We start from the raw sequence: 26,429 nt of genomic DNA on the forward strand, positions 1-26,429 counted from the left end.
CAAACAAAAAAATAACAACCAGAAACTATTTGGGATTCAGAGGGTTAAAGCTAAATAACTGCCATCTGTTTAAACCTTCTGTTAGTGTGAGTCACTGATTGTTCAGCTTTTACAAAATTTTCTACATTTCTTTTTATATCTTTAACCTTCAAACTGAAAATGCTCGTCACAGATCAGCCATAAATTTCAACGTTTTGCCTCATTAAAAGACCAGATTTATTTATAACTCCTAGTAATCATCATTCTGCTTGTAAAACAAGCTCCTAAAGTGGGACCAACTTCCACAGCGGAGGCATAAATTCCTTTTTATGTGTCACAACTACACCACCAGCTGCCATCTGGTCTTTCCAGAGTCTGGTTGATCTGATAGTGTTCCCTCTTCCTGCCCACGTCTTCCTCTGTAAACCACCGCAACTTCCTCAGACCTCAAGCTGAACCTGTGCAACACTTTACGTCTTCTTGTCAGAGTTTCTCAGCATCATAGTTGCTGCATCATTTTATTTTAAAATATCACTTTGCAATTGGGCTGATTGATTGGAGGAAATATGTACTTGTGATTTGAGGTGCTTCAGTTCAATACTCACTGTGTAATAGATTTAAAACATAATGGAACAACAACATGTATTCTAAAACCACTTAGATGAGAGCGTAATCTCTGGGTCATTTATTTTTTCTGTGATTTGCTAATTGTATTTCAGATTAAGTCGATTAACTGTTCAGCTCTATTTTACAGAGTTACTTCTTCATTACCTGCTGTTCCTTCATTAATTTTCATTCAGCTCAGATAGTCCAATGACAGCAAAGATCAGAATATTTATTTACTGTGGTGCACGGCAAAACAAACAAACAAAAAAAAAACCCAAAATGAAATAGCTTTTTAACTTTAATGTAAGAGATGAGACAAAACTTTATTAATTCCAAAAGAAATTCTTAGAATTTTATTTTTTTAATTTATTTATTGTACAATTCAATGTAATTTTACAGATTTTTTATTTTTAAACAGCTTTTAAACTTTAATTTAATATAAGAGATTAGTTAAAACTTTGTTGATCCCAAAAGAAATTCTTTGAATAATTTTTTATTAATTTTTTTTACACTTTACTGTTATTTCACAGATTGTCCCAGTTTTGTGAAATTACTTATAAAATCTGGTAAAATCTAAGAATATACATATCAAATGTAGAAGAAAACAGGACAGAATTGAAAATAACATCCATATCAAAAATCTGTATTTTTCTGAATGGCTGTTTGTCTATAAAGTCACACGTTTTTTACTGTATTTAAATCACCATAATAAATAATTAACTCACAAATATTTGCTGGTGTTTGAAATAAAAATGATCTGTTTTAAGGTTTCAAAAATGGTAAATAATTTATTGCTATTTTTTCAGATTATCCCCTGCTTTGTTAAACTGCAGATAAATATCTTGTAAAATCACAGAAAAAGCATGCCAATTTAAACCTTGACTGTAAAAAGGAACAAACAAACAAACTAAATAAAAGCAGGCAAAATTACACATGAAGTCCATATCGGGAATCTGTATTTTTTGTATTTTTGTTTTTTTTTTGGTATTTTTTTTGTTTTACAACATATGAGCATAAAATTACACAGATTTACTGCATTTAAATCAGGTAAAATAAGTCAAAGTCAGCTTTATTGTTGGTTCTGCTACATGCATACACATACAGAGAACTGAAATTGCATTTCTCTCTAACCCTAAAATGTGAAAACTAAAGCTAAAAATTTAGGATACAATCAAACATCAGAGAAAAACAAAAAGACAACAACAATCCTAATCTACATAAGGCACAAATTTTGTCTATTGTTCAGAACCTGAGTATTGTAGTACAACTGAAGACGAGTGCAAATTAGCATTTAGGAGAAAACATTAAAGTGACTCAGTGTCACACAGACCATGTGCTATTTCAGTGCAGATCAGAGGTTATTGACCAGAGTTTGTGTATGCGGGGGAAGGGGGTGGTAGAGAGGGCAGAGAAGGGAGAGAGTTCAGCTTCCTGACAGCCTGGTGGACGAAGCTGTTGCTCAGTCGGCTGGTCCTGGCCCTCAGACTCTTCAGTCTCCTCCCTGATGGCAGCAGGCTGAAGAGGTTGTGGGATGGGTGTGTGGGGTCTCCTGCAATGCTTAGTGCTTTGCGAGTCAGGCGGGTGCTGTAGATGTCCTGGAGGGAGGGGAGAGAGACACCCACAATCCTTTCTGCTGCTTTCATGATGTGCTGGAGGGTCCTGCGGCAGGAGGAGGTGCAGGAGTCGTACCACGCTGTGATGCTGCTGGACAGGATGCTCTCAATGGTGCCTCTATAGAAGGTGGACATGATGGGGGCAGGACACTGGCTCTTCTCAGCTTACGCAGGAAGTAGAGACGTTCTTGTGCCTTCCTGACCAGTGATGTTGTGTTTCTGGTCCAGGAGAGATTTTCTGAGACGTACACACCCAGGAACTTGGTGCTGCTCACCCTCTCCACAGCCGCACCGTTGATGTTGAGAGGAGCATGCTGGGTGTGTCCTCTCCTGAAGTCAACAACCATCTCCTTTGTCTTCTTGTTGGTGCTGCACCACCTGGCCAGGTTGCTCACCTCACTCCTGTATTGAGTCTCATCCCTGTTACTGATGAGACCCACCACAGTTGTGTCATCCGCAAATTTTATGAAAAGGTTGGAGCTGTGCACCAGTGTGCAGTCATGGGTCAGCAGGGTGAAGAGTAGGGGGCTCAGCACACATCCTTGGGGGGCCCCCGTGTTCAGGATGATGGTGCTCGATGTCTTGCTGCCGACCTGTAATGCCTGTGGTCTCCCTGTCAGGAAGTCCAGTAGCCAGGTGCACAGTGAGGTGTTGAGCCCAAGCTGGTCCAGTTTGTGGATGAGCTGCTGGGGGATGATGGTGTTAAATGCTGAACTAAAGTCTATGAACAGCATTCTAACATAAGAGTCCTTGTTTTCCAGATGTGTGAGGGCTGACTGGAGTGCAGTGGAGATTGCATCTTCGGTTGAGCGGTTGGTCCGATATTCAAACTGGTAGGGGTCCAGGGTGGGTGGGAGGAGGGATTTGATGTGGTACATGACTAGCCGTTCAAAGCACTTCATCAGGATGGGGGTGAGTGCAACCGGGCGGTAGTCATTGAAGGAGGAGGGGGATGACTTCTTCGGTACCGAGATGATGGTGGCTGTTTTGAGGCACGTGGAGACAACAGCCTCCCTCAGGGAGATGTTGAAAATGTCTGTGAAGACATCCGTGACTTCCCCAGCACAGTCTCTCAATACACGACCAGGAATGTTGTCAGGACCCGGAGCTTTGCGTGCGTTGATCCTGCTAAGGGCTCTCGGCACACTTTCCGGGGACAGTGACAGCACCTGGTCACTGGGTGGAAGTGTGGTCTTCTGTGCAGGGGTGCTGTTGTTTGCTTCAAAACGGCCGAAGAAGTCATTCATCTCATTCAGCAAAGAGATGGTGCAGTCAAGGGTCTGCTGTGGAGGCCTGTAGTCTGTTATGGACTGTATCCCCCTCCACAGGCTCTGAGTGTCTTTGCGGTCGTTAAAGTGATGAGCTACTCTCCTGGAGTACTACCTCTTGGCCTCTCTGATGCCACGAGACAGGTTGGCCCTAGCTATCCTCAGGCCCGCCTCGTCTCCAGCTCTGAAGGCATTGTTACGTACCTTCAGGAGCCTGTAGACCTCCCCTGTCAGCCACGGCTTCTGATTAGCCCAAACAGTGACGGTCTTGGTGGCTGTCACATCATCAATACACTTGGTGATGTAGGCATTGACAGTCCCTGTGTACTCCTGGAGGTCTGTAGTGTTATTGTAGGCGGCAGCTTGTTTAAATACATCCCAGTCTGTGGTGTTGGAACAGTCCTGAAGTGCCTCTGAAGACCCTTCTGGCCACACACGTACCTGTTTCCGAACTGGTTTGGTGGTTTTAACCAGTGGTCTGTATGCTGGAATTAGCATAACAGTAATGTGGTCTGAGGCACCAAGATGTGGCAGGGGAAAGGCCTTGTAGGCTCTTCTCTGGGTAGTATAAACAAGATCCAGTATGTTGTTTCACCGGGTAGGAAAGTCTATGTGCTGGTGCATATTGGGAAACACAGTCTTTGGATCCGCATGGTTAAAGTCCCCTGCCAGGATCAGAAAGGCATCCGGATGGGCCGTCTGCTGCTCACTGGTGTGGTGGTACAGTTCATTCAGTGTTTCCCCCCTGCTGTTGCTGTTGGGAGTAGGGGGTATGTACACAGCAACAAGCAGTATGGCTGTGAGTTCCCTGGGTTGGTAAAATGGACGGCACTTCATGATCATAAACTCCACAAGGCTCGAGCAGTGACTGTACACTACAACAGCGTCACGGCACCAGGCGTTGTTAATGTAAACACAGAGCCCACCACCGCGGGTTTTACCTCCCTCTACGAGAGCTCTGGCTGCTCTGTAGCATGTTTGCCGGTCGAGCTGAATGGCCCAGTCTGGGACACTGTTGTTAAGCCATGTTTCAGTAAACACAAACAAACAGCACTCTCTCACTGTTCTCGTGGTCGAGCAAAGCAATCGGATGTGGTCCAGCTTGTTGTCCAAAGAGCGTACGTTGGCCAGCACGATGGTGGGAATTGCCGGCTTGTTGGGGTTAGCCGCTAGCCTAGCCCGGATACTTCCACGCTTGCCCCGCTTCTACTTCCTCTCACATCGCTTGTGGCGCCTTCACTGCGGGCGAGTTGCGGTAGTGGGGGTCGGTGATGGAGTGGGTCTCCGGAGCAGACCATGGCACCATAGCTCTTCGGTGTCGGCAGAGTTTAACCCTATAAATGCTTCTCTGTTAGCTTCGAGTAGAAACTCACGGCAGTATGTTCGCCTGACTGTTGAAGGACGCGACGAAGACATACAAGAGCACTGAGGTTCACAAAAACACACGAAAACACTGTTTTTGACGGAAGAGAGAGAAGCCGCCACGTCTGCACGCGCTGCCATCTTGAAATAATGTTATTTGCAGCTATTGTGATCGTTTTTTAAAACATTTTTAGTGTATTGTTTTTATTTGCAGTCTCAGTGCCAGATTTTCACACTTTTTAAACAGATTTTTTTTTAAATTTTCTTGTCAGTACAAGATTAAGATGTCTGTTGTAAAAACAAGACAGGCAGCGGCACAAATTAACAGGTTACACCTATAAATATACACAAAACAATGTAAATAAGGTTTAGATTAAGATTAAGATTAATTCTGTGTCTGCCTTCAAATTGAATCGGTTTGCTTTGAATTTATGTGTTGAATCAGCTCTTTAAGTTTAAGGCAATTTTGAAATTGATTTCAAGCAGAAATTTCCAAATCAAACTGACTTTGAGTCCGAGCTTGACAAATTAATACAGAATAAAAGTTACGACAACAGTTATGATGGTTATGGCATGTAATTCTGACAGGGCTTTACAACACTGATAATTATTTCGTTCCCTGTTGAGGTTGAGAACATCACTGCCTCTAGACTGATTGTATGTGGCAGCTGAACAGAGAAGCTCAGTTGTCGGACTTTCACTTGAGCATATGAATGCACCACGAGGAGCAGCTGTAAATTCAGAACAAAAAGTTTCTTTGACTTTAATAGTAGACTAAAATGAAATAAAACCACAGGAAACAAATGGTTTAAAGACAAATTCAACCACATTTCCATATAATAAAGAGTTTTGAAAAGAAGCAGTCTACTGTGTTGTAAGTTCTCGTTTTACAAGCAGAACGAGTCCTTCAGTGCTTTTAAAAAAACTATTTCACTGCTGATTTCAGTAAATATAAAAGGACACTTAGTCAGTGAAGTTGCTCAAATCACGCCACTGCATTGTGACTGATTATAGCCAGTGAAAAACAAATTGCTGGCACATGTTCAGTACGTGGGGATAAAACAGTGTGTAAGTATGCTAATGAAAACACAAACTAAACCATACCTCTCCGGGGTAAAGCACAATCTGATCTTAACAGAATAAAAAGGAATTGAAGCTGAATTGTGCGGCCGACGAGGCAGCAGCTAAAGCTCCATCCACATCTTTTAATCAGCTGTTCTGGTTACAGCAAAGACAGACACAATGAAATTTTAAAGAGCCTTTCCTGTAATTAGTTGGGGCCACTGCTAAGAGCAGATAGGTATTGAAGAGTTAATGACTGAGGTGTCTGTCTGGCTGGTCTAATTGTTGAAAAAAAAACTTTTTCAATGTAAAAGAGAGTTTGCAGTTCAAACCACAGCTGGCACATGGAGGTCCGGCAGAAGATCATCTTTAACAAATTTAAGAAGAAGTAAGAGACAATGTGGTTGCAGGTAGAAGAATTGCAGTAATGAGTAGTTTATACTGTATGAGAAATGATGCTATTAAATTGTAGTGCACTGTGAAGAGAAGGATCGTAACTCTGACAAAAGTGTAATGAAACATAAATCAATACAAGTGAGAAAATGAGATCTAGGATGAGGTATGGTATCTGTTCTTGTTACAGTTGAGGTTTTATAGGATATGTCTAAATTAGAACTTGGAGATAGGCTTCTTTGGTGGGGAAAAAGCTACATTTCATGCACAAAATGTATGATGTTTTCTACAACATATGAACACTTGCATCCCCAAAGCTGCTAGTGGTATTCAAAGGCGGCTCATCTCAAAGAAAACTGCCAAATTTACATCAGCTATAATTGTAAAAACAGAGAGAAATGTCAGATTTTCAATTTCCTGATTATGTATGATATGAATTAAATTTCATACAATAATAATTAAAATATTGATTTACCTGACAAATTTCCCTAAAATATGAATTTCATTTCATATAACACTAATTAAAATATTAATTTACCTGACAAATTTCCCTATAATGTTAATTACATTTCATACAATAAAAATTTCATTATCAATTTACAGTAAATTACAATACATTTTAATATTAAGATTGGACCCTGCAATATCCATAAAGACACAAATGTTCAAATATCTGAGTGAAGGCTGATGATCTGTCAGGAGGTAAATGGACATGAAATGACAAAGATGGTGATGAACTCACAGGTCTTGGCCCTCCCTGTCAGGGCCTCGCTGGATCCGGTGGTGTAGGACGCGATCACCTTGACGCTGTAATCCGTCCCGCTCAGCAGGTTGACGATCAGCATGGTGTTCACGTCCTCCCCCACGAAGGTCTCCAGAGCCCGTCCAGGGGCTGCAGAGCGGCCGATAACGGAGGAGACACATCAGGGGCAGAATGAACACAGAGCAGCCAGTTCACATGTGATCATTAGCTTCAGCTCTAGCAGAGAGGAGACGATGAATCCATGTCCACATGAAGAAAACCCCCACACAGATTGTCTGAGATTTATTTTTTTGATGTGTGTTTAGATAAATTAAGATAAGCCTTTATTAATCCCACAGTGGGTAAATTTGCAGTAAGTTAATGCAAACATTTAGGAAATGTAACGCAAAAAATTAAAAAAAAATAACAAAAATAAATCAGGATATATGTAAGTACTAATTTTAGAAATTATTAAATAACTAAATAAATAAATAAAAACAAATAAAAATTATTGCACATGTTTTATGTAAGTCAGAAAAATACCGATATAGAGTATGTTCTAGTATATGCAGTAAAAATAATAGACAATTCTGAAAATAATAAATAAATAATAAATACACAATACAATATCACAAGTTCTCCCAAAAAATACATTTAACTTAAACTGCATATTAACAGTGTTACAACTGTAAATTACTTAAACACTTAATTGCTGTATAATCAATTACAGTCTTAATCTACTCTATTTATATGGTGGTGCCATTGTAATCTACATTAATGTAAGCTTTGTACATTTTCTTCTTTTAAAATGTATAAACTGTGAGTTACAGACAAATACCAATTGGTCTTTAACATTTATGACGAACAATTAAGATCTACCAGTTCTGTTTAGCATTTAAAAATCCATATAGCACTAAAACACCTAAAGGGATAAAAGTTGCTCGTGAAGGGTTAAGATTCTACTTCTTGAATACAAATTTAAATGACTAGTTTCAAAATTAAGGTTAAGACCCTACAATATTATATAAAACATAAATTTCCTGGCTAATTAAAAGAAATAAGCTGAAAACCCTTGTTGATAATGAAAAATACTAGTTTAGCTGACCTAATCATACGCTACAATAGTATTTAATATGCAAATTGAATTGACTTATTTCAGTCTTAAGGTTAAAAGTTATGGTTAAAAATGCATATTGCACTAAAACACCTAAAAGGAAGAAGGTTAAAGCAAATTACATTTTCATGGATTAACAACATTTACTCAAAAGCAGCAATGGGTGACATATTGCTGTTTAAATATAGTTTAAAAACCAGGGAGAAATTATTTAACTTTATGTATTAACCTGACAGAAACCATTATAAAAATGGTTTCTGTCAGGGTTTCAGTGTGAAGTTGGTAATTGTATTTTGAGCTGCCAAAATTAGGCCACGAGTCTAAATAATGCTTCTAAACAATTTATTTGTCCAAAACACACTGTAAATTTTTACAGTAGCATGCGATTAATGGTTGTTTGTGCTTTTGGCTCTAAAGCAGCATCATGTTTTACAGTATTTAATTGTATTTTGGAGAAAAAGTACACTATTATGTGCACAATTTTAAGCCTTAAATGGCTAAGACATAGAAAAATAAATTTAGAAAAAAAATTCACTCCCTCTACAGTTGTGATGAGAAAGGTTAGCTATCGACACCAGAACTGTTTTTTTGTACCAGGCTGTAAACGTGTTTATTCCTGCTGTAAATTTTGACATTTTCACATGGGAATCAATGAGGACTGACTCACTTTTGGAGCCAGCCCTAGTGGACATTTGAGAAATTGCAGTTGTTGCCACTTTCATATTAGTTTCATTTCTCACCATCAGTGGTTGCTACTTGGTGTTTCACTGGCCTCCACTGTAGATTCTGCTCATGCTTTTCAAGGAAGCTTTAATAAATGATTAATTATTTTTTGTAAATTACCCGACAGAGGCTGGTAGACGACTCTGTATCCCATAGTGGGTGAAGGTGGAGCATCCCAGCTGATCCTGAAACGGTTGTACCATTCCTCTGAGACTCGCAGGTTCTTAGGAGCTGAAAGAGGAACTGAAGAGGAAAAAGAAAAGTTTCACATTTAACCTCAAGCAAAATATTGCTTCAATAAATACAGATGACATAATTAACCCTCTTTTTAACTTTCCTAATGCCAATCTATCATATAACTTCTTCATCAAAATCACATTTCTCTACAGGTTTCATTTTAAAAATTGGCAAAAAAAAAGTGATTACAATAACCAGAGTCTGTAAAAAAGCAAACATTTCTGCACTCCTTGATGCAACCATTAAGATAATAATCACTCAGTTATAAGCAACAGTCATGTGACTAAAATTCAGGAACTTTTGGCTAAACTGCAGACTGTGTTTACACAAAGCAAATAGGAAACAAGTATGGAAACAAATTCAAAAAAATATAAATAGTTACATTTCTATGGTATTAGAGTCACCTTTTTGCCAGTATTTGTAACACCTGTGGGAATTTGGAAAAATGCTGTATATGTTGATTCCAGTTTTATGCCATTTTTGTAGAATAAATGTAAAAATTCTACTTTTTATACAAGACATTTTTTTTATTTCTCTCTTGTTCTAGCCATGACTGAGTTGTTTCTATTGAGGTCCAGGACTTTATATTGTAGTAGGATTAGAGTAAAAATGTGAAAAAAAAAAAGAAAATGTGTAAAACTGCTATGGGTTTAAAATGGTTCATGAGGTGTACATGATTTTTATTCATTATTTTGACTACTTTCATCTACATCCACCATGTAGTACGTTCATCAGATGATGCTGGAATAAAAACAGGTTTACAAGCAACAAGATGCTCTGTCTGCACTCCAATGAGTAAAAGAAAGGATCAAAAAAGAGAAAAATCAAGAAACACACAGAAGCACTGACAGAAAAATCAATAAAAGAGAAAAAGAGGGAAAGAAAGACAGAAATAGAAAGAAATTAATTCAAGCAGTGGCAGTCTTTGTACACAAACACAACAAAACACAAGCTAAAGGAAACTAAATTCAATAAAATGATTAATGAGATGTTTCCCACAAATGTAATTCTTAGCATGGCAGAATTATTAAAAGGTGCGTTAATAATAGAAAATGTCATCAGACAGCAAAGAGAGGGTGAGGAAACTGGAGGGACGGAACCAAGTTGGCAAGAGAAAGATAATAAGGAGTCAAAGAAGGATAGAAGTTTGATAACACTTAATAAGATTTCAGCAGTCAGCACAGTGAAATTGTAAAAAGTCCCTCTGCTGTAACAGAGTGTACAGTTGAATTATTCTGTCAGAAAAGATCTTAAAACCAGATGACTTATTATTGGGGATGACAACTGGGACAGAGCTTTTGAAAACAGAGCAAAAAGGGCATGGTTTTACGAATTTTTTAACCAATCTGTGCATTCACATACATTTGTAATCTCTGTGAAAGTCTCCTCTGTGATGGATTCAAATCCTCAGAAGATCCCCCTGGTTAATGGGAAACCTGAGACTCTTCAGGTCTAAATCCCTGAGTGAATCTTCTGCCTGTTCACATGTGAAATGCTAAAAGAAACCTCTTCGAGCTCAACGTTCTTTTCATTACGTGAACCAAAATCTCTAAATTACACCGGCTCTTCTACCTCATTTTCTCTCTGGTCGTTCACCATTAAAAAGCTCATCATGCTCTCCTCGTTCAGTATCGGCTACAACCTCAAATGTTCAAATCCCCGCATTATACCTGCCTCTTCTGCTGTATTATCTGTTCACCACTGCGCCCTTCTTGGTCCTGAGAAAATTACCATCATCCTCTGAGCTGTTCCCGTCATTCCTCCCGCTATGTGTTCACCCTTCAGGCCAAACGGTAATGAGAAACTGGAGATTTAATGAAACTTTTCCGAGCACAGAAGCTTTTTTTGTAAGAGCCAAGGACCATTTTTAGGAACTTGGGTACTAATTCTGCATGTAGACTTGGTTTTGGTTCCTGGGGCATGGTTCGTGCATTTATTACCTAATTGTTTTTGAGATGACACCAAGACCTTGAGTTGAAGGCAAAACAAAGCATTTTTTTTAAACCTTTCAAGACAGCAAATTGTCAAAAAGTCCTACCAAATATTACTCACATAAAGCAGTGTAAGGATGGACTTATTTACGCTCCTATGAATACATTAAAGAATTCAATATGTATTTCAGGACTGAGAGAGTGAGACTATTTTTGTTTTTAGTTCCCACGGGTTTCTGGCTTTGCCTTTATGTCTAATTTTATTTTTTTGTATGCTTTCTTCTGATCTTATTTTCACCTCAAAAATCACATCAGCTTGTGTTCTCACCCTTTTTTAAGAACACAGGATCATAGGGATTCTAGATCCCAAGAGGGATGGCACAGTTGTTAATAAACCACCAGAATCCTCAAAAAGCTTCTTTGGGTGAATTCTCCTCGCTGCAGGTATCTTGTCAAACAGAATTCACTTTATGGGCTAAAATCCTCAGACTGTAATCGCATTGCTTCTGTGCTGTCTATCTTCAACTCTTTCTTACAGCAGTAAAAACCCTCCTTATGTAGAGTTTTGAGCCAAAATTCCAGGTGTGAAACCTCCTCCGGACCAATGATTTGAACTGCGGTCCAATGAACAGAGGTCTACTCACTGTGGATCGAAATGAAAAATGGTTCTGTTATGGTGTTTTCTTAAACCAAACCAAGAAATTTCAGCATCTAAGCTGTCAAAACTCAGGTGGTGACCAATTTTAAATCAAAATTGTGATTTCAAATGATATGAAGGCTGATATTAGAGATATATGTAATGCAGCATGTCTGATTTGAGGCTAAAACTGTTGTCAAGGCATTTACAAATATATGTCGTCCTAGTTGTGCAACAGTCACACATTGCACGTTTTAAATCTATCTAAGCTTGATTTTTTTTGTTCCGACATGCATGTAGAGAATACATGTTTTTGCAGTCTTTTGGAGCTTATGGAATCACTGTATTTTAGCCCTACTGGAGCTTCATAGCAAACTTTGTGAACACCATGAAGGAACAGCTTAGTTTCTTAATTACCTGCAGAACTATTCAGTCGTCAAGGATATACACTGAGATGATATTTATTAACTGCAGCCTGAGTCATCTGTTGACAATTTTTAATTTTTTTTTTGCCTAAATCATCTCCTCATGATGCTGGCCACCTCTGGTAAAATTGCTGACATCCTCAGTTGAACAGATCATGTGTTTCTGCCCCTGTAGTATAATGGCCTCGGACAAGGTTCAGTGTGGTGTGGTTCAGTTTTTATTGTTTTCCAAAAAAAAAAAACAGAAAAAAATGACGCTATTATTTCATGAGGGTGTCGATATGGGTTGGTTTTGGTTTTGGCAGACAGTAAATAATCAATGACTTGGATTGGACTGGGGGCAAAAAAAAAAAAAAAACAACAACAACAAAAAACTAGATTGGAACATATCATTGGCAAATAAAATCACAATATCTGACCCAAAAAAATCATAATTATATATTTTCTGCAACTGATCAACCATACCTTGAGGCACTACTTGTCTGTAAGAACTTTTATGCACCCCACGGAGGTCATGACAATACAATGGATGTCAAGCAAAATTATTTAGTGCACTTGCATCCTTGCATCCATGCATCCATGCATCCATGCATCCATGCATCCATGCATCCATACATCCATCCATCCATACATCCATCCATCCATACCCTAGTGCACTTGCATAATTGCATACATAGCAAAACTAAGAGTGCTGGCCAGAAGCCATTAAATATCAATTAAAAGTTTTTGTCATGGTGGCCCTTTAATGCCTTAACCTGCAAAACACTCTCTGTTTGCCAATGTGGAACCAAATGAAATCACATTATCTCTCACTCTCAGAAAAATCACAAATACATACTTTCCTTGATTTCATTCAGCTCTACCTTGGGTTATTACTTGCCCATAAAGAGCTTAATACACCCCACAACAGGGTGTAGGTGTGTCACGTCAAGTTATTTAGTGCACTCACATAATTGCAATTAAGGCTAAACTAAATGCTTCAAATGTGTATTGAAAACATGAACACTGGTTCAGACTTTCAGATGCTAAAAGGCCCTTTAGTGATCAATTCAGCTTTCATGATTCAAAGCCACATCTGATCAAAATCAATCCTTTGAAATGAAAATGTCTCGTTTATGCTTGTTAATCTATTCTTACCTCAATGCTTCAAGTCGGATTAAACCAGTCACAATATTTGCCACACAGAAAGCCAACAATCCTCTGTCATACCTCCCTCAGTGATAAACTCATCACTCCTGAGTTCGCATGTCCAGTTTGTGCTGGCTTTTCTGCCACATAATATTTGTTTTTTCCACTTTCTCTCACTACTAAAACCCCACCATCCTCTCTGTATCCCCCCCCACACATCCTTCAACGATCCCCTCCCATCCCTCAGTGGATCAGACCTTCCAATTAGTCTGCCTCCTCTGTCACATTCTCTCTCTACAGTTTGAGGCAAAAAATCCAATCATCCTCTCTGCATTCGCTGTTATGCCTCCCTCAGTGTTCAACCCATCCCTTATAGGTTCAAATCCCTAGATCACACCTGCTTGTCGGGTCACATCATCTATCTTAGCTCTAAAAACCCAATCATCCCCTTTCTCGCCACATTCCCCGTCATTCCTCCCTGGGCGATCATCCCATCCCTCACCGGCTAACAGGATCCATTCATCATCGCAGGGTGTCGAAAGCCCGTCATTTAAAAAGTGGAGCGCGTCGTTAGCGTCTGCTAATGTGTGTAATGCACTGCACAGGGAGACATGACGGGACGCAGTGGAAAGATGAATGGCTCAAATTTAGTGTCTCCTCCTCGCTCAAAGCCGAGTGTTTGTTCTGTAATGCACTTGGCAGCAGAGAAAATCATTAGCCTCCGCTGGTGCAGTCACAGCGGCGTTCAGTCACATTTAACAAAAGGGGAGAAGAAATGCTTCCCACATATTTCTGTCTTCAGCTCCACAGTAAAGAAAATGGATGCTGTACATTGAGCTGCAAAGACAGGTTGTTATCTCTTTTTCCTCCCCTGAAATTGTCTCAAGAGGAATGAGCTGCCCAGAGATGCAAGTAAGTAGAAAGCACCTGAACGTGGCTTTTTTCTACTAAATACTTCACTGTGTGAAGCCGGTGCTGGGGAAACTTAACAAGGGGCAAATGTCAGTGCAATCTAAACTATTTTACTTGTAATTATTTAACTCAGCTGAAAGGATATTGAAAGATTTGCTTCTAAACACATTAAATGTCAGAAAATAACTGCTAAAAACATGAAAAGACTGAACTACTGAATTGTGAGGGATGTTTTTTTCTTTTCTTTTTTTTTTTTTAATCAATTTTGTGATTAGGGTTTTTTGAGCGGGTCAGAAATCATGGTTCTTTGATATGCTGGATTCAATCTCTACCTCTCCTAACACTATAAAACTGAAATAATCCATCTTCCCTGGACGCCAGAATGTGCACAACAGCTCAGTCTTATTTAAAGTTCCTCATACTGATGACAAAAAAAGGAGAGAGTTGAGGAACGCCCCAAACTTCCGTCTCGGCAGTGACCATTTTATACCTGCTAGTTTTAGTCAGAGACAACTGGAATTAATGAATAATCCAACATTACTGGTGACGCAGTTACAATTTTTTTTTTGTTCTAAAAATGTATTGAGAAAGTTCTAGTAGAAATGTTCTTTAAGGTCGAACATGTTGTCGAATTTTCAACTTTCCAAAGGTCCTTGAACTATTGTTCTGGTTCAACTCAGCTGAACCAATAATGACTGTGGTTCATTATTGGTAATGGTGTGTGTCCACAGGGGCTTCTTTCTCACAGGGGAACGCACTGCATCTGAATATTGCCTGCTTGGTGGGTGTGCACTAGTGGGCCATTTGGTAGTCACATGACAGCCCTTCAGACCTTCAGTTTCAGTCTGATACAGGCCAACATGGCGTCTCAGTGATAAACCTCTCATATTACGAAAACAGTTCAGTGAAAAGTATTTCTGAAAGCATTTGAGGTGAGAAATAAGCTGCTGAATCTGTCCTCACTTTAGTTCAACAACACTTTAGTTCACGAAAGTTTCGCAAGGTGTCGGAAGACAAGTCTACTCTATGCAAATGAGCTGTAGGCAGCAAGACAAATTATGAAGTTCATGTTTTTTATCGGCTGCACAGTGGTGTAGTGGTTAGCACTTTGGCCTTGCAGCTAGAAGATCCCTGGTTCGCGTCCCAGCTTTCCCGGGATCTTTCTGCATGGAGTTTGCATGTTCTCCCTGTGCATGCGTGGGTTTTCTCCGGGTACTCCGGCTTCCTCCCACAGTCCAAAAATATGCTGAGGTTAATTGATTATTCTAAATTGCCCGTAGGTGTGAATGTGAGAGTGATTGTTTGTCTTTGTATGTAGCCCTGCGACAGACTGGTGACCTGTCTAGGGTGTCCCCTGCCTTCACCTGAGTCAGCTGGGATAGACTCCAGCCCCCCCCCGCGACCCTAGTGAGGATTAAGTGGTGTATAGATAATGGATGGATGGATGGATGTTTTTTATCCAAATGCATTCAAATTTGTAATAAAGGCACAACTTCTGAAACAGAAAAAAAGTCAGCTTTTAATTTCTTTGACGAGCAAATCAGCTCACTTTTACTAAAAACTATTTATATAGTGAATTTTCTCCTTAAAGAATGCCCTTTTCTTTTTCCATTAAGCCAATCAGCATTAAATTTAATTGTTTTCTCCATTATTTCCCCTGGGATTCCATCCATCCATTATCTATACACCGCTTAATCCTCATTAGGCTCGTGGGGGGGGGCTGGAGTCTATCCCAGCTGACTCGGGCGAAGGCAGGGGACACCCTAGACAGGTCGCCAGTCTGTTGCAGGGCTACATACAGAGACAAACAATCACTCACACATTCACACCTACGGGCAATTTAGAATAATCAATTAACCTCAGCATATTTTTGGACTGTGGGAGGAAGCCGGAGTACCCGGAGAAAACCCACGCATGCACAGGGAGAACATGCAAACTCCGTGCAGAAAGATCCCGGGAAAGCCGGGACGCAAACCAGGGATCTTCTCGCTGCAAGGTGAAAGTGCTAACCACTACGCCACTGTGCAGCCCTCCTCTGGGATTTAAACTTGGAAATGGGAACTGATAATTTTCCATTCATGTTGCAAAGAAGAAAAACACTCCCTCCATCCATCCCCACATCCCCTTTGGCAACAGTCCTGCAACATTATGCTCAGCAAACAAGGCATTCTAAAGAAGATGAATAGCCAGCACGTTCCTGCTCTGCTTTAATTACTGTGCTTGTTTCAGAGTAATGAGAGTTTGGTTTAAGAAAGTGACAGCCACTGTGGGCACAAATGCATCGGTCTTGCTCAAGTTTCCTCCTTGGAAGAGGTTCGGTGTTTATGCACCAGCAGAGAAACACCTGATGCTTGTAGTCATAGCAACATGTTGTGATGCATCTAATTTCTTAACTTTATCAAGTCAAAGATGCTATTTCTTGTTTAAAATTACTGATTGTAGGTCCTCTTATGAGCACAACATCGATGTATCGGTTCCTTTTACATTGATGTTGGACTGTTTATTAGCATCTCCAATGTGATGGTTCTGGGCCACATGACAGTATTGGTTATTTTGAACTCTTTCCTGATTCCCTGTTTTCAGGGAATGTTTTCATCATTCTGTCTATTAAGGGTCTGTGTAAGCTGGTTTCCTCCCAGGATGTCTCCAGTCTTTCAGGCTTTGTTTGTTTGTTTGGTTTGATTATGTTGAGTTTAATACTTTTTTTAACCCTCTGAATCCCAAAACCCACAGGGACATTTGAAAGGAATGATATCTGTATAAAAATGCCAAAAATTACACAATATATCAGAACCGGGAACTGTAAACAATGAAGAATTAGATTCCATCAGATTTCTTTACTTTTCAGACGGTCCTTGAATTACTCATCTCATCAGAAAAGTTTTGATTGATTTATTTCATTTTACCTTTGTTTTACTGAACAGAAGACATTTCTGAGTTCTCTCTACTTCTTGTCATGGTTGTTCTGTTCCCATACAGGTGCAGAAATTTTTATTACAGTGACAAGTGTGACAGAGGCAGAAAAAAAATGCTTGGAGTTCAGTGGGTTATGCCACACCTAAACAGCACTGAAACATATTAGGAGTTATTCCTAATGAATTGCTGGTTGAATTGATTGATGTTGATTGAGTTTTTATAGGACAAATCCTCATTGGTGATTGACTAAAGATGCCAGGAATACTGCAGCAGCCGCCTCTTATGGATCTGAGCCCAATATTTAGAGTGTTTTGTTGTTTTTTTATTTGCTCTGTTTTTGGTCTCCACCACCTCCTGAGGAAAATATCTGGCTCGTTAGATGCTAAATGCTCCACTGCGTTCACCAGCTCATCTCCAGCTGTGTTTGTCTGCTGTTTGCCACTGAGCAGGTAGTGTACTGTCACTTTTTAGAGGCTTTTCACTGGAAACAGCTGCCTGCTGTGGTCAAAAATGATGCAAAGAGAATGATGAGATGAAACCAGACTGAGCAGGACAGCTAAAAAACTCAGTAAAAAGTTGTGTAAAGCTAGACACCGGGTAAAAGAAATACACCTACAGCAACTAACACGTTTTTGAGGTTGGGATATTTGAATTTGAACACAGATTTCATATGTTTACTGCAATTTTCTCTCTAATAGACTCAGACTACAGGCATTTCAAAATCCTAACAGACTTTGAAATTGGGTTGCATCAGGCACATAACTACAAACTTCACAGACTCTCTAACCTTAGACATGCACACATGACAAGACTGTACTGTGAACTCATTTTTTCACTGCAATATAAAATCCTGCACCTCAATGGAAACAGCACAACCATGGCTAGAAGTGGAGAGAACTGAATGTATTTTGCATTGCATGACAGTTATTATGCCATAAACCCTAAAAAGAATAAACAAAAGCTGAATTTCTTTTTTTATTTTTACAAAAGTTTGAAAAACACTGAATTAACTTGTCCAGCATTTTTTCTAAGGCCTACAGGTGGTACATTTACTTTAAAAGAAAAAGTGAAGAGATATTTTACTGCTTTACATACTTTTGCTCAGTTTAAACACAGCCTGCAGTTCAGCCTGCTCAGCTGAAAAGGCCCTGAATCTTTTTTATGACTGTTTGCCAGTTTTCATGAGGAGATTTTGATGAAACATTGCGATATTCAGCTTAGATTTGGTTACACAGAACAGAATGTCACTAATGAGTAGTTCATGGACCGTCAGAAAGTTGAAAATCTGATGCTTCTGTCTATTTTCACAGTTTCTGGATCTGATAAATGGTGTCACTGTGACTATAAAAATTAGCATGCCATTCAGTTTCTCTGGTCGGTTTAGGGGTTCAGAGGGTTAATATCTGTATCTACGGTTAATCTCTAGAGCTACAGTGTTTAGCGTTGTTTGCAATGGCAGGAGGCAGCTGTCAGGCCCGTTACTGCGGGCTCCAGATAGTGCTCTCCCCTCCTACCACCCTTTCTGTTTCTCCTAGGTGTGCTTGGCACAGAGGCTGCGGCAGCAGGCGACAATCATCAGCAATCTACATCAGCAGAAGCACGAGCAGGTGGGGCCAGGCCAATCAGACACATCCCTGCTGCAATAAAGACAGACTTCACTCACTACTCGCCGCCGGACCGTGAACGATCACCAGTCAGTTCTGTGCACCGTTCTGTCCAGCCCCGTGGTTTCTGAATCTCCTAGGAACTTGTGTTTGCTTTCTCCTCGTCTGGATTGCCCATCTGCTCGTGTTCAGCCTGTCCCTCATCTTCCTGGATCATCTGTTTCTTGACAGTTGTCGATTCCTCTTCACACCACCAGCCAGCCACCTCACCTTGCCTCCTGCCCTCCTGGATATCCCTCACCTGGTCCACAACCACCTCTTTTACCCCTCCCTGACGTCTCACGCCAAGCCTGTCGCCGCAGTCTCCAGCCACTGTGAATCCTACCACCGACTGCACACCAAGTCCTCTCCTGCCGCTCCAGCTCTTACCATCTCAGCGAGAAGACTCTCTGGTTCTTCAGACTCTCTGGTTCTTCAGACACCATTCCACCCTGTTCTGTCCAGCTAAGTCCCAGTCCTCGAATTCCAGACTAGTGTACCTCTCTTGTTATTTAGTGTAGTTTTGGATTTTCTAGTATATGTATTCTGAGTTATCTTGTTCTAGTGAACTTCAGTCTTGTAGTAGAATTCCCAGGTTAGTATTCTTTCACGATAGTTTCATGATTCTGTTTATCCTAAGTTTTTGTGTCTAGTCAGTGTAGTCACTCTTCTGAGCTTGTAGCCTCTGTTATTATAGCCTTGTTCTAGAGTTCTTGATCTTGTAGTATAATTCCCAGGTTAGTATTTGTTCACAATTAATAAGTGATTCTGTTACTCTATTTGTTTCTAGTGAGTGTAATCACTCTTCTGAGCTTTGTCATTTCTGTTAGTACCTCTCACCCTGTCAAGCTCTGTATCTAGTACTTGCCTGCCTAGGTATTACCTTCTGTGGGTTAGTCATTCTTGTAAATATTATTGTAGCCATATTTCCCTGCCAGCCCGCTAGGGACTCACCTGAGTTACTCCGTTCCTGTGAACCATTTCCAGTTGTAGTTTTCCAGTAATCATTTGTAGTCCTTTGTATTTCGATTTTCTGTTCTGTCAAATAAAAGCCTTTGTTTTACACTACCCATGCTCCAAGTCTTTTCCTGCACTTGAGCCTCAAGGAAACCATAATAGTAGTGTGATAATCACAACCATCAAGACTTTAACTTGCAAACATGTTGGGTATTATTAGGGTGTCTCAATGAGTCTATGAGCAGTTTAAAGAAAGAGTAAATCTGTAAACAGCTCATATTAACAGATATTCTGGACCAACACTGGGTCAAACCAAGAGCCTAGACTAGATTTTTTGAGTCCAGGAGCAGTGAAATGAGAGGTAAATCAGCCTAAAATTCCTGCAGTCAGAGCCGCGAATTAGTGAATCTCACTGCTGTTTCACTTACTTATTGTATTTATACTCCAACATTCCACTTGTATTGATCTAATCTTGAAGCTTCAGTCCATTGTTCATTTATTCATTTTTAATTCTTCAAACTAAACCATCTCATTATTCTTCCTTTCTACTATTTATATTTTTCGTGTTGTAATAAGAGAAGATGCAACTCCAGAGATAATAGCATCATGACTGGAAGGCAGGCTTTTGTCTTCCATTGAGAATCAGAACAATTAAGTTTTTACTTATAAGATAATAAAAGTAGACGGTGATAGAGAAACACAGCATGAGGTAAGAAATAATCGTTACACCAAGAATAAATAGACATTCTTTCTTCATTCCTGCATCCTTCCACCTGTCTTTCCTGTCATTTTGCTCTCATCTCATCTTGACAGGGATTTCTCAGCACAAATCCTATAATACTTTTTGCTTTGTGAGTCTACAACAGTACAAATGTGCCAGAGATCAGAGTGAGTAAATGCCAGAGTCGGTTGGAGGGTCGGGAGGTCTTTGCTCTGATCCACAGCAGCTTCTCGTCTCCAGTCTTAAATAACAGCATCAGATCTGCTCATTTCTCCACACATAACAAACAACTTCTAGAGGTAGCCAGGAGGCACAAATGATGTTTTTTGAAGTTTATTTTTTGTTTGTTTCTTAGTTTCTGACAAATTCAACTTGATTTATTTTTGTTTCTATACCATAAATGATTCATGAATGACATGAATTATTTGCAGAAAAGACAGACTGAGTTGAGAACGAGATGTAGGACTAACTGAATGAACAAATGAGCAAAAAGATCACCTAATGATAATTAAAACTCTGACGATCCTCAGTCTACTGGACCAACTTCCACCTTGTTGGTTATGTTTTGTTTGTACTTAAGCAAACCCTCTGAACCCTAAAACCCACCAGTGCATTTGAAAAACATGTTATATTTAAAGAAAATGCCAAAATTCCACCATTTATCAGAGCCACAAACTGGAAAGACAGGAAGAATAACCAGAATTTTATCTAAAAACTGAACTGGGATGAACTGCAGGCAGTGTTTACACAAAGTAGAAAGGAGATAAATGAAAAACATATATACTAAAGTAGTACAGTATCGGTAATACATTATATTTATATGAAAATATTCCACTAAAATTAAACCCTACAGTACCAATTAAAATACAAATTTACCTGACTTATATACATACTCATATCAAGATCCTATAGTATTATTGATTATGCAGATTTACCCAATTAATTTCAAAATTAAAGTTTAAACTTACAATATTATTCTAAATATTAATTCATATTGTAAATACTATGGTTGACACCCTGCAATATTATTTACTATACAGATGTACCTGGCTAATTTCAGCATTGAGGTTAAGACCCTACAATATTACATAAAATACTAATTTTCTTGACTAGTTAAAAAGATTAAGGGTAAAGCCCTACAATAATTCGAATGCAAATTTAGATAACTTAATCATATATCAGTGTTTAGACACTACAATATTATAGATAATACTAATTTACTTGACTAATTTAAACACTAAGTTTAAGACCCTACAATGTTATTTTTATATATTTTTTTCTGACTAAATAATCATTAAGTATTAAGAACCTACAATATTCTTTACGATACAAAATTTTCTGACTAAAGTAAATATTAAGGTTAAGACCCTACAGTATTATTTACGACACAAATTTCTTTGACCAAATGAAATGTTAAGGTTAAAATGCAATATTATTTATTTTGCACATTTACCAGACTAATTTCTATAGTAATTAAAATACAAAATCAACCAACTAATTTAAATGTTACATTGCAGTTAAAAATGAGGCCACAGTGAGGAAAAATTTGACAAAAAATGCCCAGAAAATGCGTTCAGAAGGTTAAAGATGATATTTGAGAAAACTCAGAATGGCGACTCAGACCTCCGAACAAACCCAACATGACTCACGTGTTCGTCCCATTTGTGCGGCCGTCGGTCCGTCTCCATCAGCGTAAACAGGAGTGATGGCCACTTTGTACTCTGTATCTGACAGCAGCGGCTGCAGGACCAGGCTGTTCTGACCGGTGGGCACCGTCCTCTGCAAGTAGAACAGAAAAGCACAGAGCTAAAGAGCCAAACTGATGTGTCCTTTCTTAAACATCTCGACATTTATTCTTCTTCACCATCACTGCACTGATGCGAGACTTCACCTTCCAAAGTTCACCTGCCGATCAAATATGTGAGTAGCACTGTCATGAATATTCTGTTTCTCCATTGAACCGCCCATTTCTTTTGCTGTTTATAGAAAGACAGAAAGAAAGACAGACAGACAGACAGACAGACAGACAGACAGACAGACAGACAGACAGACAGACAGAAAGAAAGAAAGAAAGAAAGAACGAAAGAAAGAAAGAACCGCCTTACAGGTAACATATTTAGTAATTAAATAAATGAAAATAAAAAATCTTTTCCAATTTTTTTTTTACTGTATTGCAAAAAAACAACTACTGCAAATTTACTGAATGGTTCTTTATATTTTAATTTTATTTGGTCTTTTTAAAATTAAAGAAAAACATCAATTACATAAAACTGCAACAAAAAAATTTAAATAGAGGATTTGCAAAATAACTAAACATAAAATGTCTAATCAAAAATTACATTAAAAAACAAGAAATTCAACAGTTTAATTTTCATTTTTTGACATAAAAAGACTGAAATACATTGACACATGTATTATAGTTTCACAAAAAATTCATTTTTATTTAATGATTTAATGGTGGAAATATATTTCTAAAACTAAATATAATTAGCAGCAAAAAATAAAATGATTTATTTTTTAGTCATTTGCTTGTTAAATTAACGATTTCTTGTATAATTACTGTTGTTTTCACAATAAAAAAAGTGGAATGTATGTGCTTTCATTAGTGAATAATATATCTATAAGCATTAGCAACCTGTCTAAAAGAAATTTTCACGATCATCTGTCTGTAATTATATGTATTGTGGGTACTTGCATAGTTATACACATTCAGTATTGTTAATTAATGTTGGATTTATTTTTTTCACTTTTGCTTTGAATAACAATGTGATTCTTGTTAATTTAATTAATATTACATCCAACTCACACTGTGAGCTGTGTGATCAAACCATGTTAGGTGATGCGATGGCGGCAGATGTTGCAGCAGCAGGACAGTCTGACTGTTGGGCTTCACACTTTGCAGGAGAAACACATGCTGACAGATTTAATAGGGACCTCCGCCTGTTTCAAGTTTGTTATCAAAAGAAGAAGAAGAAAAAAGTTTCTGTCTGAGTGTTGTGTCAGTTTTTGAAAAACGATTCTGTTCCTGATGATTTAATTATGGCTAGATTCCCTGTTATGTCTTCCTTATTACATGTCAGCGCTTCCTTTGGGAACTGGTTTAAGAATTAATTTATTTTTAAAAAGCAAATTAGGATTTCTGAAGCATTAGAAAAGCGAGTATTAGCCTTTTAATAGAGGTGAAGAGGTAAGAGTTGCTGCAGCCGGCTTTGAGGTTTCGGCGGCTGCAGAGGTTAATTGTGTCCAGGTTCCCTCCTCACCTGTCAGTGAACTTGGCCTTTTGTTCAAACTGATCCCTGAATGACTCATGGAGACGAGTTAATCTGCTTCTTCACCTGAAGGCTACTTTATTTCAACATCTTTGCTTTCTCTCCATCTTTGTTTCTCCTTCCGATAATTACCCAGTGATTTACAGCATTATTTCATGTTTTCTCTTGTATGAATCACAAGCCCAGTGGAGGTTTCACTCTTTATTTCTAATTCTCTGAAACCTTTGAGTCATTTTGTCACTCTGATCCCACAACACTTGCTCCTTTTTTTCCCCTCTCTGTCTGGTGTATGATAGCAATATACTCGTATATACCGTACCATGATAATACTGTACTGTGATAGCCATTTTAATTAAATGCAATTGCGAAACAGCTCATAAAAAGAGTACAATGAAAAACTGTTTTTGATGAGCAAAATAGAAAAGAATAGAATTAAAATAATTTCTTGACAAATGAAGTTGCTGCATCACAGTGACACTAATGTAAAAATGGTACAGCAATATTTAAGTGTTCTCAAATCTAATCTTAGGAAACCAAATTCATTGAAATTGTGTATCAATAAAAGACAGTTTTAAACATTTCAGATTGACTGGCCAACAAAATTATTATTATATGTTGTAACATATGTTAAATATTAAAATTCTGCATGTGTACTTTGAAAAATAAACAAAAACATTAAAAGGATGACTTAAATCTCTGAACCCCAGTTTTGTGGGCATTTTTTAATTTCTTTTTGCTACTGTTACATTTTTACTCACTGTTGGCTCATTTTCCACTGCATATATAAAGTCCTGCACCTCTGTGGAAACAGAACAAGTAGTATGACTTGGTAATAATGCCATGAACTATCAATCAGAGGCATTTTGGTGTTGAAGTCGGATTTTGCTGCCTGTTTGTACGTGCAGGTTATTAGTGCTATGGTGGTTTTGCTTTGCATGAGGGAATTTTTTTTAACATGTTAACATTTTAACAAAAAACACATTACAACCTCGGTTTTTAGATTCTCGTGTCTCGTTCTACCACTGTCTATGTGTCTGCCTGTCTGTCAGGCCAGTTTACATTCTGTGCATGTACAGTCTAGCCTGGCTCCTTCTTCCACAAACCTTCCACTTTCTAAAAAAAAAAAAAAAAAAGCACTTTCTCAGACGTGTCAGTCAGACAAACACTGCAGGCCTCGGCAAATCAATTTCAACACAGTCTGATGAAAAAGGCAGCAAGTCTCTGAACTGTCACCGAGCCACACAGTTGGAATAAACCACCTCTAGCTACACTCCCTTTTTTTTAACCCCGCGTCTTTGTAAAGCCAAACATGGTTTCATAAAGTATTTATATGACTCAGAAACCCAATCTTGTTTTGACATAGGCTCCACGCAGGCCCGGAATATTAAGTTTGAACCACCTCTGCTGGAGCTGCAGGGCTTGAAGGCAAAACTGTAGGGAAGCGAGTCGAGTGCGCAGGTGATGGCAGTCAATTTAAGGTAGCAATATGAGTAAGCAATGTGACAGTACATTCGCTAAACTGTGGCACAACAGAGTCACTCTCGAACGGAAAATGATATTTATTTCAGCTGCTATTTTACCTGTTACAGCGAAGAGAGCGTATGTATCCATATCCTGATTTTAGACTAAAACAAACTACCTGCATCTCCTGGGCAATATAGCTGATAGATATGTTTATCTCCGTCGATATCAATCATTTTTGATCATTTTCAATTACCTATTGTTGAAAATAAGACTAGCTGAAAACAGGTTTATTTTGAAAATCCATTCTGTTTGGTTAGCTATTTCATTTTGGGGTTATGCATACCATTACCTAATAAATATAACTGTCAGCAATACATTTAGCAAACACTTTCAACTCTTAAGTCCTGCTTTAACCTAGCAATCACTGGGCACATCTTTAGCTAACAGTTTCGGGTTGTTAGCCAGGTATTTAGCTAACAATTTCAACAGTTAGTCAGACATTTAGTTTACAGTTTTAACTGTTTAGTCATACTTTAAGTCAACAATTTCAACTTTTGGGCACACATTTAACAGTTTTAACTCTTTTGTCTTGCTTAAGCTAACAATTTCAACTACAACATTATAATTAAAGCTTACAATTCCAACTGTTAGTCACACATTTAGCTTACAGTTTCAACTAGTTAGTCCTGTTTTAAGCTAACAATTTCAACTGTTAAGCACATTTTCAGCTAATTATTTTGTATTGTTCATTCCTAGTTTGTTTTCTGAAGTGTTTACTTTTAGCTCTTAGCAGATAATTTTAACTTTTAGCAAATAATTTAGTTTACAGTTTTCCGCCAAGTTTAGCGAGCTATATGAACTATCCATTCTATTTATTTGGCTATTTCATTATGTGGTCATGCATGCCCTTTGCTTACAATTATGACTGTTAGCAATGCTAAAAGCTGACAGTTTCACCTGTTCAGTCATACTGTAAGCTAACAATTTCGACTTTTAGCCACACATTAATGAAAATGTAAGCGTAATTACCCTATCTATCACAGCAAATGTGATAATTTAAATGTACACTTAAATAACTTATAACACATATGAATAAAAATAAATAATAAAGAAATGAGCTCACCCGTTCTGTCCGCAGATCACAATTTATCGTTCATAATTAAATTATATACAGTTTAAAAAGCAAGTAAAAGTATTTCATTAGTATTTTATTTTTGAAAGGTTAAAAAGGATACACTTTGCATTATGGGAGAGAGATGCTCACTTGTAAACATGCAGAGAAGCAGACACATGGTGATAGTTTTCCTCCCGCTGCGTTTTTCCTACA

At 38.5% G+C, this 26,429-nt stretch overlaps 1 protein-coding gene across 1 annotated transcript in view; it reads right to left on the minus strand.

The window, feature by feature from the left end:
• The window catches only part of LOC111571909 (collagen alpha-1(XIV) chain), a 245,817-nt gene that overhangs the window by 92,249 nt on the left and 127,139 nt on the right, over positions 1-26,429 (minus strand). The window contains exons 20-22 of the mRNA XM_055017695.1: positions 22,019-22,148; positions 8,983-9,105; positions 7,026-7,175 (exon numbers count right to left, since the gene is read on the minus strand). Of these exons, the coding sequence (XP_054873670.1) occupies positions 7,026-7,175; positions 8,983-9,105; positions 22,019-22,148 (403 nt within the window). The remainder of the gene's footprint in view (positions 1-7,025; positions 7,176-8,982; positions 9,106-22,018; positions 22,149-26,429) is intronic.

The sequence above is a fragment of the Amphiprion ocellaris genome, chromosome 15 (genome assembly GCF_022539595.1).
Source record: "Amphiprion ocellaris isolate individual 3 ecotype Okinawa chromosome 15, ASM2253959v1, whole genome shotgun sequence".
NCBI classification, from domain to species: domain Eukaryota; kingdom Metazoa; phylum Chordata; class Actinopteri; family Pomacentridae; genus Amphiprion; species Amphiprion ocellaris.